This window comes from Globicephala melas, chromosome 20 (genome assembly GCF_963455315.2).
Source record: "Globicephala melas chromosome 20, mGloMel1.2, whole genome shotgun sequence".
In the NCBI taxonomy this organism is placed as follows: domain Eukaryota; kingdom Metazoa; phylum Chordata; class Mammalia; order Artiodactyla; family Delphinidae; genus Globicephala; species Globicephala melas.
This window is the reverse complement of record NC_083333.1, coordinates 17,785,180-17,798,587: the sequence shown is the minus strand read 5'-3', so window position 1 is coordinate 17,798,587 and position 13,408 is coordinate 17,785,180. Positions and strand designations below refer to the sequence as shown.

At 41.9% G+C, this 13,408-nt stretch overlaps 1 protein-coding gene across 2 annotated transcripts; it reads right to left on the bottom strand.

Annotated features, from left to right (window-relative positions):
- Window positions 1–291: 291 nt before the first annotated feature.
- ZNF286A (zinc finger protein 286A) lies at window positions 292–12,517 on the bottom strand. Of its 2 annotated transcripts, XM_060291142.2 has the most exons (7): window positions 12,468–12,517; window positions 11,969–12,176; window positions 10,826–10,914; window positions 7,036–7,150; window positions 5,880–5,972; window positions 1,312–2,566; window positions 307–432 (listed from the first exon to the last, which is right to left on the bottom strand). In XM_060291142.2, the coding sequence occupies exons 2-6, from the start codon at window positions 12,003–12,005 to the stop codon at window positions 1,335–1,337; spliced, it is 1,566 nt and encodes a 521-aa protein (XP_060147125.1). In that variant the 5' UTR covers window positions 12,006–12,176; window positions 12,468–12,517; the 3' UTR covers window positions 307–432; window positions 1,312–1,334. The 2 variants fall into 2 exon arrangements, with proteins under 2 accessions (XP_030717223.1, XP_060147125.1); XM_030861363.3 differs by having other exon boundaries at window positions 292–2,566.
- Between the last annotated feature and the right edge of the window lie 891 nt (window positions 12,518–13,408).

Here is a 13,408-nt window from a genome sequence, read left to right as displayed (position 1 = left end):
GAAACCTGTAACTAATCTTTCCCTCTCTATCTTTTCTATAATCTTCTTTTCACACCGTATAACAAAGCAACAATAAAAACTGACATTTGTATAGTGTTTTGCTAAATATTTATTTGAACTTTTGCTTTTGTTTCCAATCCCATCACACGGTTCTTTGGTCACCCATGTAACTTATGTCAATCGATCACTGTGGCTTCAAGCCTTTTCTACCTTCCTCGGGGCCCTGGGATACAGCAAAGACCAACCAACATACAGGAGGACAACAAAAAAATGTGGGTAAACGTGAGGCCTGAGAAACGACAACTTCTTCCCAGGGTGCAGGGTAGGGGGAGAAGCCGCTTGTCCTGAAGTCACTGTCCTGTGACTCTCTTCCGTATGTGACATGGTGTTTGTGCCTCAAAGCTGCTTCAGTTCTTCTTCTTGTCCGAGACCCTATATGTAACCACACATGGAACCCATCAACTTTTCACTCTGCACATCCCAGGGGCTTTCTCTCCAAGTGACAAAACATACTTTACAGAGAGCAGAATAAGGTAAAGAAATGAAATTTCCCTAATACTGTGATTACAGAAAACCAAGGATTCATTCAGTGCCAAGGATAAGAAAAGAGGGACTTGATCAAAAACTACAGTTAAGGTTCTGACTCTTTCTCTACCTCAGGGTAACTTCCAAGGAAGTGTAAAGTGAAGATGTACCCAGCGGGGGGATAATAATCATCTAAATCTCAGCGTAACCCATGTGAGCATAATTTAGATCTCTTATATTCATCAAATGAGATAGTAGCCTTTGGGATTGGGAGGGAATCCAAAGCACATTTCAGCTCTTAACCTTTAAGTTTTTATAGTTAATGTAAAAGAAATGACATTCTCTGTATATCTGGGTCTCCACTTTGGATTCAAAGAGGAACAGCTCTGTGTCTTCCCAATGATGAGAATATAAGCCCTCTGCCTCACCTACCAGATAAGAATGTCCTTACAAAGTGAGATGCTGTAACAGGCTTTGATGTGACAAAGAGAGGGGAACTGGATTTCACATTGATTGCATTGCTACCCACTCCCAAGGATTTTCTGAATTTCCACAAAAGGGTATTGGGGGCAAGGGGGGTGGGTTAGGGATCAATCTATGAGATTCCTGGATGGAAGCATTCAGAATGATCAAATCAATGGATATAAGGAACATTCTGTTTATGCCTCAAAGCTATGTATTATGTAAGTAGAGTTAGATACACACAGAACTGGTCCTCAGACAGCAGTTTATGTGTCTTCCACACAAAATGCTCAGGTATTTAACACAGCGATAAAACCAACTCACATTTCTTCACATTCAGTCATTTTTCAGGGCTGCTCTTCTGTGTGAATCCTTTGATGTCTGATGAGGGATGAACTGCACTTAAAGCTTTTTCCACATTCGTTACACCTATATGGTTTCTCCCCAGTATGAGTTCTCTGGTGTTGAATAAGTGCTGATGAATGAATGAAGGCTTTTCCGCATTCGTTACATTTGTATGGTTTCTTCCCAATATGAATTCTTTGATGTTTAGCGAAATTTGAGCTCCGGCTGAAGGTTTTCCCACATTCGTTACACTCGTAGGGTTTCTCTCCGGTGTGAATTCTCTGATGCTGAACAAGATGTGTGCTCTGACTGAAGGTTTTTCCACATTCACTACATTCATAGGGTTTTTCTCCAGTATGAACCCTCTGATGTTTGGTAAGGGATGAGCAGTGGCTAAAGGCTTTCCCACATTCCTGACATTTATAGGGTTTCTCTCCAGTGTGAGTTCTTTGATGTTTAATGAGTGCTGAAGAATGAATGAAGGCTTTATCACACTCGTTGCATTCATAAGGCTTCACCCCTGTGTGGATCAGCTGGTGCTGCACGAGGTGTGTGCTTCGATTAAAGCCTTTCCCACACTCACTGCACTCATACGGTCTCTCTCCAATGTGAATCCTCTGATGTATTGCAAGGGATGCGCTTTCTGTGAAGGCTTTCTTGCATTCGCTGCACTCGAAGAGAATTCTAGTGTGAGTTCTCTGATGTTTAGTTAAATTGGCCCTGTGGCTGAAAGACTTCCCACACTCAGTGCAGCTGTAGGGTTTTTCCCCGGTATGGACTCTCTGGTGTCGAATGAGCACTGAATGGTAAGTGAAGAGCTCACCACAGTCATTACATTTATGAGGTTTCTTCTCTTTGTAGGTCCTCTGCTTTTTCATTAAGGTTGTTTTCTGTTTCAATCTTTTTTCAAGGGTATGGAAGGCACAGGATCCTTTGGGAACTCTGTCTTGAGTGAGAAGTACTGACTTCTGGTTCAAGTTTTTCCAGTAAACACCATGCTCACGAGCTCTCTCTTCCGGGAGTGAATTCATGTGGGTGAACATTTCTCTTAAGCATCTCTCCTGATTTCCTTGCTGATTCTCTAACCGGTTTTCACATGCGAGAGTTGTTTCCAAGTTGGAGTCATAGACACCATTCCTTGTCAGCCTGTCTATGACTGCAACCTGGCATGACTCTTCTTTGGAAAAATCTTGCACTGAAGTTGAATCTTTGCTCCCGGGTCTAGTCTCTGAGTCTGAAACAAATTGGAAATGCAAATTTCCTTTGTTTTCTGAGTTCAACAAAAAGGCAGGTCTGTAACGGGTAAGAGTTAATGAAGGTGAAGAGCATGGCTTCAACGAATAAGTGGATCTGACTCTTAGAAGATGACTTGCAAAGAGAAGCAAATGGAGGGAAACAAATGCACAGTAGATGCAGAGAAAATCAGCAGACCCTACCCAGGAATCAGAATGGGGGAAAGATGACCAGAAAGACAGGAGGAGGGATGCAGATGAAGCACCATTTCACCAGATGAGCAGGAAATGAGCATCCCAGATCAGGAAAGGGGAGGAACAACCTCTATAGAATATCAAGTGCTGTCATAAACTTCCAGGCAGTTACCACCTTAGTGCAGGGCACAGTGATGACTTCTAAATTTTCAGTTACCCAACCCTACTCACATCCTAATATGCATTCCATTTCCAGTTTAAAATCTTCCCTAAGAATTCTTTTATAATATGTCCCTGTTGAAAAATCAGTGATCTCCCAAAGATATAATGGCAGATACATTAAATTATATCTGAACAAGGCTAATCATTACAACACTAATTGAGGTAGCAAAAGACTGGTAACATCTCAAATATTAAAATACAGTAATATTTTAATACTATAAAGAACTGATTAAACTACAGTGTACACATACAATGAAGTATGTGCAACTTAAAATAATATGAGAATGATCTCTACATATTGCTACGAAGTGATCTTCAGGATACATTAAACTTAAAAAACCCAGCAAGCTGTGAAGGAGTATGTATGGTCTGCTACTTTCTGTGTAGGAGAAAAAAGGGGAGATACAAATATATAGACATATTTGGTTATATTTTCCAAAACTAAGAACAGATAAATGAAATACTAATAAAAATGATTGCCTACAGAGAGAACACCAGAATAGAGAGGGCAAGGATGGAAGCCAACCTCTCTGAATATATCTACTATAAATCTATTAGAATTTTTATATTCAATATGAAACTATAAAGCTAAAATAAAGAGTTTCGTTCAAAAGAATAAGTAAATAGACCAATGAAACAAAAGGGCAATTTCAGAAGTCAAGTAAATATAGGAATTAAGGACAATACAAAGGTAGTATTTCAGTCAGTGAACTAAAGATAATTTGTTTTTACAACAAATGGTCCTGTGAGTGATTAAACATTCAAAAGACAGTTAAGTTAGATCTGCCCCTCATTCCACACAGCCAAGTGAATTCTGTTCCTTCATCTATGTATTCTTCTATCCATTTAGTCAACGATTACCTATTGGATGTCTATCATACGCTAGGCTCTGGGGAAAAACACACAGTCCCTATGTACATGAAGGGAGAGAAAATTTAGTCTAACATCTACAAATACATATAAAAATGCACCTGTGGTAAGTACTAAGAAATAAAAGGCAAATGATGCTGTGAAGGATGATAAGGGGAACCCAGGGGGATGAGGAGAGGCCTCCCTGAGAAGGTAAATGACTGAGCTGAAATTGAATTGGGTTTGGGGCTCAGGTGAGTGTTCCAGGTAACAGGTACAGCAGCACGGGGGTGAGTGTTCCAGGTAACAGGTACAGAAGCACGGGGGTGAGTGTTCCAGGTAACAGGTAGAGAAGAACGGGGGTGAGTGTTCCAGAGGGACACTGGGAATGACATGTACAGAAGCCCCAAGGTGAGAGGGGACACTTAGGAAGAGTACAGTGGTTGAGAGCAATGGACTCTGAAATCAGAATGCATGAATTTAATTCCAGCTCTGCCACTTACTAGCTGTGTGACCTGGGGCATGTTTTTTTACGTTTCTACTTCAGTTTCCTTATCTGTAAGATGGGGCAATAACGGTACCTACCTCATGAGGAATAAAAACAACACCTACCTTAAGGAACACTTAATGAAAATATTTATAAAACACTTAAAACTCTGACACAGCATCAGTGCTACATAAGTGTTTGTTAAATCAGTAAAACATAAATTGATACAAGGATAGTGTAGGTACGTAGAGGCTGTGACCTCAAAGTGCGGTCTGAGGACTCCTGGGAGTCTGTAGGTTCAAAACTATTTTCAGAATAATGCTTAGATCTTATTTGCCTTTTTCATTGTCTTGACATTTGCATTGATGTTGCAAAAGTGGTGGTGGTAAAACTGCCCACAACTTATGCACAAATCAGGACAAGACACCAAATGTACTAGTAGTTGTTGTATTTTTCCCCACCATGTACTCTCAGTTAAAAAAAAAAAAGCCAGTTTCACGTAAAAATTTCTGAGGAAACAACAGGAATCGTTATTAACTTAATAAATTAATTTTATTTATTAAACCTTGACTACATGCCTTCTTAATATTCTGAATGATGAAATAGGAAATATTCATAATGCAAGTCGGCTCATATCAAACTATGACGCTTGCCTTGAGGAAAACCACTCATGAGACTGTTTGAGAGCCTAACTGGCCATTTTTTTTCATGGACCATCACTTTTACTTGAAAGAATCACTGACAAACTATGTTATCCATGTTGGTTATTTGGCAGATATTTCCTCAAAACTGAAAAAAAAAAACGAGCCTGTCACTTCAAGGAAAACAACTGACAGTATTTGATAAAACGTGAGCTTTTGGGCAGAAATTAGAATTTTGGAAAACTTTTATCTACCACTGAGAGCTTGATAGCTTCCTAATACTTAAAGGCTTTTCTGGTAAGGTCAGTGGTGACATTGAAAATTGTGTTTTTTAAAATATCGCATGATGTATTGTGTCAATATTTGGAAGATATGCATAACTCAGTGAACCAATATTTCCCAAAAGATCAATAGATTTTAAGAGTAGGAAAAATTCATGGACATGGTTTCAGATGCACCTTGCACCTAACCTTTAAGAAACTACAACTTGCCCAACTTTGGTGTAGTATCAGAATAGCCAATTATCTGGAAAGTATATTAATTATATTTTGTTTGTGTTTCTTTTCTTTATTTTTTTATTAGTAAGGTTGTTTCTTGATGTGGATGCTAGCTACATGAATGTGTTCAATTTGGGAAAATTCATAAAACTGTACAGTTATGACATTTTAATCTATTTTACATTACAAAAAGAAGGAAAAGAAAAAAGGCAAATGAAGCAAATGTGAGCATGCGTTTGATCTCAGTGTTGTTTTATTTCCTTGACTTTGTATGTATTCAAAATGCAATATAATTTAAAATAAGATATTTAAAAAATAAAAGCATGTTGGCACTTCTATATTCTTTCTTAAGCACTGAAGAGCGCCACTTCTTTACTGTCTTGTGGGGTTATTCTTTCCGAAGATTCCCGTCTATCTGACTCACCTGAACAGCTGCTTTTGGGGGCTCTTCTCTCAAGCATCAATGGTTCTTTTCCATTCTCCAAATTGTGGTTCTCAGGTTTGGAAACTGGAAGCCCTGCTCATTAAAAAAGAAAAAAAAAGAAAGAAAGAAAAAAAAAAAGGGACTTAACTCTTTGTGATGGGCACAAAGCTCTATTCCAGAGCACGGTACCTACCCCTGGATCCACAAAAAAGACAGGACATCATAGGAAGTTTTGGAATAAGGGAGCAGGGGGCCTCAAAATGAACCTTAAAACAGGTGCAGCAAGAGCCTGGGCCTCATAAAGAGTTACACGCATTTGAAAAGACAAATATTTAGCCTGTAAAAAAATAGAAGAGAATTTGTCTTGTTTACTGTGGGAGTTCTGGGGAGATACTGCAGACCAGTCCTCAGCTCAGGGAAGGAGTTGGGTGAAGTGGGACCCCAGTGGCAGCACCACAAGCCTGTGACTCTGTGACTAGCTGTCTTCTGATGTTTTTCCTTTCTTCCTTCTTCAGTTACTAGAACCTGCTTTCTTAGGGAATTTATTATACGAGGTTTGGGAGGAGCTAACATAGTTCCTTCCACCACTGATATGAACACATACGTGCATGAGTGTACATGCATGTGTCTACATGTGTACACATGCAAACACCTCCCCCCGCCCAGAGGCGGGCACAGTATCCAAACTGGTCAGAGCATACTCTATCTCCCTGGCTCGAGTTACTGCTTCACTGATGGACATGTGACCCTATCTGCTGAAACTCCCAGGATAGAAGCCTTCTTTTTTTCCTTAGCTCTCTAACTGGAAGAATAATGTAACCCTAGAGCGGCCAATGGCCATCTGTGCCACACAGGGAGATCAGGACAAGCTATACCACATAATTAAAAAATAAGTAAATAAAAAAAATTCCTGACAATATATCTGATTCCCTTTTAAGCTAGTGTGAATTCGGTTTCTGTCACTTGAATCCAAAGACTCCAGATACAAAATAAGCCTAAACATTTCACCAAGAACCCAGAGCAGAAACAGATTTTCTCTAGGCCCAAAGGGATCACTACTTTACGATTACTGGCTTTGTTATGCTACTTCATTGTCAATAAGGTAATGATGTCCCCATAAGCAGGAGCCGGAGTCATGGCAGGAGCCCATCCTTACAGAGTGAGACGAGGTTCCTGTAGTTCTCCAGCATCACGTCCCTCTGAGCAGGATCCAGCCTCCCCCACTCCTCTGGGGTAAAGTCCATGGCCACATCCTTGAATGTCACTGATGCCTAAGACACAAAACATACTTTTGTTCACCATCTGTCACTCCACAGCCTCCCTTTCATGCCCCAGTTTCTGTTGGCCCTGGAGTAGATGCGTAGATGTATTCAACGGGGGAAATCACTGTGAAAAATGACAAGCATTCTCATGTGTCCTGGACATTCCATGGAAAGTCACTGGGCATCAATTATGTGCCAGGCACACTGTCCAAGATTCAACATGAGAACCAAAGGAAACAAGACCACGGTTTCTCCACTGACTAATTTTTCTGGGGAAGAAAGAGTTAAAACATGAATCAACAATGAATCAACAATGTAGTCTGGCAAAGTAAACAAAATATAGGCAGAGAAAAAAAGGCATGTGTCTGTATAATTCTCCTTGTGAGACCTCACCATGGAATGAACAGACTGGCACCAAATCCAGTGAAGCACGGAATCAATTCAAGGCAAGATGCATTAAATTGGAAAATGACAGCAACAAATTCATTAAGGGTACAGATATCACATACAAATGTTTATGGGTAAACACCATAGGATTATTTATACAAGACATAAAATACAAAAACTGTATGGAGATACACACATACCAGTACTGAACATGTCTCTTTAAGTAAAGACATAGAGAATGGGAATAATATTCCCATTGAAATAAATAAATATATACCAAATGCTATAACTGGATAGAAAACACCTTCTATTTAAATGTTCATGAAGCACTTGCAAAAGTAACAAAGTAAATGTTAATAAATTCCAAAACAGAAAAGAAAGTGCAATAACTGATAACTAAAAAAAGTATCAAAATTTCAAAATAATAATGAAATAAAACGCAAAAATCAATGCCATAAGGCTAAAATTGTACTCAGAGGAAACACTTCAATTTCATTAAAAGAAAATCAATGTAATTAAATGAACAAAGCATACAAATCAAATTAGAGACAGAACCCAACAACAAATTAGGGAAAACAGAAGGAATTACAGGATAAAAGTAGAAATTAAGGGGAAGAAAAACAAGAAAAATAAGACAGCTGGGAAATCTGAATAAGAGCAGTGGGTTATAGTACTATACCAATGTTAACTTCCTGATTTTGGAAAAAGAATAATAAAAGTGAGGTGAAATGCTAAATTTTGGAGAATCTGAAAGGAGAGCATATGAGAAATCTTTCTACCACTTGCTAAATCTCTGTAAGTCTCAAATTATTTCAAAATAAAGTTCCTCAAAATGGAAATAATCTGAGACTTAAAAAATATAAGAATCATCCTTGGAAAATAAAATGTAAAAATCATTAAGCTGCTACTAAATAGACAAGATACTGTGAGAAAAAATAACTTTGATCCTACAATCTGCATATCTATAGCTAAACTGACAGTGGAAATTAACTTCCAAACCATAAAAGAAAAAAAAAAAATCAGAACAAAAATGCGAACTACAGCACAAAAGGCACAAAAAAATACAAAAGAACAAAGCATAGTAAACAGAATTATAAAAATCACATAGCAAGAAAAATGTGAAACATACAAGTAATCATAATAATATGAATAAATTAATTTCTCTTATAAAAAGGTTTCTTAAAATAGCCACATCCTCTTTACAGAAAAAAGATCCAGACAAAACCCCAAAGTTGGGGATGGAGCGGGGGGATGGAAGGAAATATAGTATACTACATATTTGAATACAGTACTTCAAGCTCAACAAAAACATATGGAAAAATATACACCAAACTGTTATCCTCAGTAGGGAGAGGTGGTGGACTGAACTTGGGAAAGTAAGGACGGGTAATATACTTTAATATTTATATACGTCTGTACCGTTCACCTGGTTATCATGAGCAAAAATTAAAACTCTAATTATTAAAAAAGTCTAATAAGTAAAAGATAAACAGCCCAGGCAAATTCTAATAAGAAAGACAGTTGCAGTATTAGCATCAAACAAAATCCAATGCAATGCAAAAAGGACAGTTTAAAAAATTTCCATAAAAGGTTTAATCAATTCTGAAGCTATACAAGCAGTCTTGAATCTAATATTAATGTGCTGAAATGTATAAAGCATTCACCCTTTTTCTGGTATCTGTACTCTGACTTTCCTCTGGCTGCTATGCCTGACCACTTTTAGTCCATGCAGTTCAGGTAGTACAACTCCATCTCTGACCCATGGGTGGGATTTGTGTTTGTATGTGTATGTACAGGTATATTTTCTAGTCTGATCACACTCAGATTTGCCAATAATGGTCCAACAATGGGCCTAATACCCATTACAGAGTTAACCTCAGTCCTTCTTCTGGAACGACCAGAAGGGAAGATGCCCCTTTTCTCTGATCTTCAACGTGGGAAGATGTAGGCCTAAATTTGTTAGGGGCTACCCTGCACGAGAAGAAAAGCCTGCTTGAGTGCAAAACACACAGAAAGAAAAGAAAAGGTCACTGAAATGGAGAAAATAGATTCTAATGTCACCGCCTGAACTCAATTTTAGCCAGACCTGGATTTTTCACTTATAATAGTCAATAAATACCTCTTTTTGCTTAAGCCAGTTTGAATCGAGTTTTCATCAGGTGCAACTTAAAGCTTCTTGACTAATAAAGTCTTCAATATTCACGTAAGGTATTTAAGAAACCAATGGAGGCAAGCAAGTATACAAGGATCCTGGGAAATCACGTTGACAAACGGCAGCAATGTGCAATGTCCACTTTCACACTTTGGATTAAAGTAGCAAAAAGAGAGGCTAGTGGAGGAATATTTGCATTGTGGTATGACACACACATTGTGGTATGACACACACCATGTGGTATGACACACTCCCGCTCAACTTCGTTTAAGAAAAATGTTCAGACATACAAAAAGTTGAGAGACTAACACACTAATCACCCACATACAACTACCGCTTAAATTCAGCAATTCTTAACATTTGCCCTTGGGGAAGTGAGAGTTTGGAAACTGAGTTGTAACTTGGTAACAGTTCACCTCTAAAATACATCCGCATTCATCATCTTGTTGGGCTGGATTCTAACTCTTTAAAGTAAATCTTCTATAGGCTTCCTTTTTTTTTTTTTTTTTTTTGTGGTACGCGGGTCTCTCACTGGTGTGGCCTCTCCCGTTGCAGAGCAGAGGCTCCGGACGCGCAAGCTCAGGGGCCATGGCTCACAGGCCCAGCCGCTCTGCGGCATGTGGGATCTTCCCGGACCGGGGCACGAACCCGTGTCCCCTGCATCGGCAGGCGCACTCTCAACCACTGTGCCACCAGGGAAGCCCCTATAGGCTTCCTTTTCCAGCATTCCTTTGAACTATTTGAGTACTCACTATGTTCATAATTCACTCCAGCACTTCAGGGGTTTTCTTAAATTCCTACTTAACAGTCATGTGTATGTTGTTTCCCCTAGTGAAACATACATGTTAAGAGGTATGCACCACACTGTCTTTTAAAATCGTTTCCCAAATAACAAGCATAGAAATTAGCTAATGGGCTAAAGAAGGGCAATGCTTCTTCCACGCCTTCTGAGTGATAATAAATACTAGACGGACAAGATACCACGAAGAAGCAGAAAACATTTTCCACTGAGCCCTTTAGTCACTCGAGTCGTCTCTTAGAATTCAGCTCTAGTGGACACAGAAGCTCCACATCAAAAAGAAGGGAGTGCATCTGCACTCTGAGAAATAAGGTGGAATTTCAATAACCAGCAGAGACTCACTCACCTGTGATCTGGCTGTGAGGCACAAAGCTGCCACTTCTCCCTCTTCTGTGCTCTTTTCTTGGGAAAAGGGAGAATCCTGGGAAGATAGAGCTAAGGGCAAGAAAGCAGTCATGATAGGGCCTAGATCTATCTTGTGACTCAGATTTATGAGCTTAAAATCTCGGGACTTCCCTGGTAGCCCAGTGGATAAGACTCCGTGCTCCCAATGCAGGGGGCCCCGGTTTCATCCCTGGTCAGGGAACTAGACGCCACATGCATGCCGCAACTAAGAGTTTGCATGCCACAACTAAGGAGCCCTGGAGCCACAACTAAGGAGGCTACCTGCCGCAACTAAGACCCGGCACAACCAAATAAATAAATAAATATTTTTTTAAAAAAATTCCCACCACCGTACTCCTTCCTGGTCGTCCCTACAAACACTGCAACTGAAGGGAGCCTGAAACAACGACGTCCTGGAAGACGGCACTCTCTGATCTGGAAATTAAAATAAGTTTTTCTCTGAGCTTAATCTACATTAAATTAATATGGGAAAAAGAGGCTCAACGGTTCTGAAAAATCACCCTGCAAGCTTAGTCCAAATGTAGCTTGCTGGATCCCATCTCTAAATAATTACCACTAGTTGAGACTGGGGTACAATCTAGAAATCCAACAAGCACAGGTAGGGGCGGGGTGTGGATTCTGATATAAGAGGCCACAGACCAAACTTCTAGGAGAACTGGAAGCCAGTCACTGACTCCTCTGCCTGGTGCCTCTTCTATTAAGCAAAAGTATCTGCTCTACTGAAACCAAAGGGTTTTCGTCCAAAGTGGAGGAACAGGAGTGGAAAATACTTTTGCCAACCAAAAAAAGCTAAACTGTCAGACCCACTGATGAGGCTAGGATGGTATAATCCCCCGGGAGGAAGAAGGTGTGAGACAAAGTACAAGGCTATGCTCAAGCCTCAGAAGCTGACATTTCGCTCACATTTTAGGGGTGTCTTTGGAGGGTCCGCTGTGCACCCAGCTGGGATCCCACAGCAAGCCCTCCACTCTCACCCAAAGAGCCCTTCCATCCCCAGACAAAGGAGCCGGACAGCAGTGACCCCCGTTCAGGAGGAAGAATTCGGCCCGGCCCCCAGCACAAGTTCAACACCGGCCCCCCTCACCGCTCTTCCCAGGCATTTCGGCCATATCTGTCTCCATGGTCACCACCTCCCGGCCGCGAAGGTTCAGCTCTCCCCCCAGCGCAGCCCTCTCCGCGCGGAGGAGCGGGAAGCCCCGAGGCCTCGTGGTCCTCCTTCCCGCCTCCCCTCGGGGGGCTCCTCCGAAAGGCTTCGCTCCGTCCCGAACCGGCTTGGCCCTCGAGGCTGGCACCTGGAAAGCCGGGACAGCATCCCTGAAGCTGGGCGCTCGCGCCTGGCGCTGCCGCTCGGAGCTGCGCGGGGGCCGAGCGGCTGGAGGAGAGGCGCCGGGGCCGCAGCCAAGGAGCCGCCGCGCAGACCAAGCCCCCGCCCACCCCGCGCCCCGGGGCTTCGGGGATGGGGCTCGTGCCTGCCCTCGACGCCCCTTTCTCCAGCGCGCACTCCACCCGGCTCGGCGCAGACTAATGTCCCGGGGGCACCGCCGAGGCCGAGCAAGGAGAGCCGCACCTGAGCAACAACTCACCTCCCGCACCGGGCCTCACAAAGGCTACGAACTTCTCTGGCCAGCGGGGCCGCGCATGCGCAAAAGCACAGGGCAAGGCTGGCGGGCCTCGTCCGGCCCCGGAACTACGATTCCCAGAAGCCCGCGGGAGTGGCCGGACTCCGCTCCTCAGCAGGTGGGAGCTCTCGTAGCGCGGTTTGGGGAATCCAAGCAGCTGCGGTCTCCCTACCTCTCGCGAGAGTAGCGGTCGCTTAGCTCGTGCGGGATCCCGCGGACACGCGAGAGCGTGAACCACAGAGCTGCGTTGTTGCCGGTCCGACGGTGTGTCTGTACTTGGTGCTGCTGAAGCTACGCACGCACGTCACTCCAGTGCAAGGTATCTTAGAGTATATGGCTTTCCCCATATTCTTGTCTTCCCAAGGCTCATCCGTTGCCGTCAATGTGAAAGGTGTACTTTGCAAACCGATGTGCATGCGTCCGTAGGCTACTTGTTATACTGAAAATTCACACGTGTGAGATAGGGGAGTTGAAAATATTTAACCAGTTTCAACAAATTTGAGCAACAGGTTATTTGCAAGCATAAAAATTAGATTTATCATAGGAGGTGTTCTCTCAAGGGAGCACGTTTCGTCTCTAATTCTGTTACTGCACACACCCAAACTCAAAATGTCTAAATGACCCTCTTCTTCTTAGTGAATAATATTACTGCTCACAAACCCATTTGCAAAAGCCAGAAGCAGAATATCCTCAACTCTCGCTCTCTGTTCATCACGGAGTCCTATTGTATTCTCCAGTTTGTCCATCTTTCTCTTTTCCCACCAGTATTACCCTAGTTCTAGCCACCGACATTTCACTAGGATTACAGTACCAGTCTCTTAGCTGATTTCTACAAGTCGGGTTTGCTTTCCCACCAATCTGTTTGCCACACGTTCTGGCTTGTGATCGTTCTAAAGCAAGAATAA

Excerpts from the sequence above, each read along its gene's own strand:
- ZNF286A (XM_030861363.3), bottom strand. The coding sequence starts at position 12,005 with ATGGAGACAGATATGGCCGAAATGCCTGGGAAGAGCG. Across the intron at positions 7,151-10,825 it reads GCCTCACAGCCAGATCACAG|GCATCAGTGACATTCAAGGA; the intron begins GTGAGTGAGTCT and ends TTTGTGTCTTAG. Across the intron at positions 2,567-5,879 it reads CCCCAAAAGCAGCTGTTCAG|ACTCAGAGACTAGACCCGGG; the intron begins GTGAGTCAGATA and ends AATTTGTTTCAG.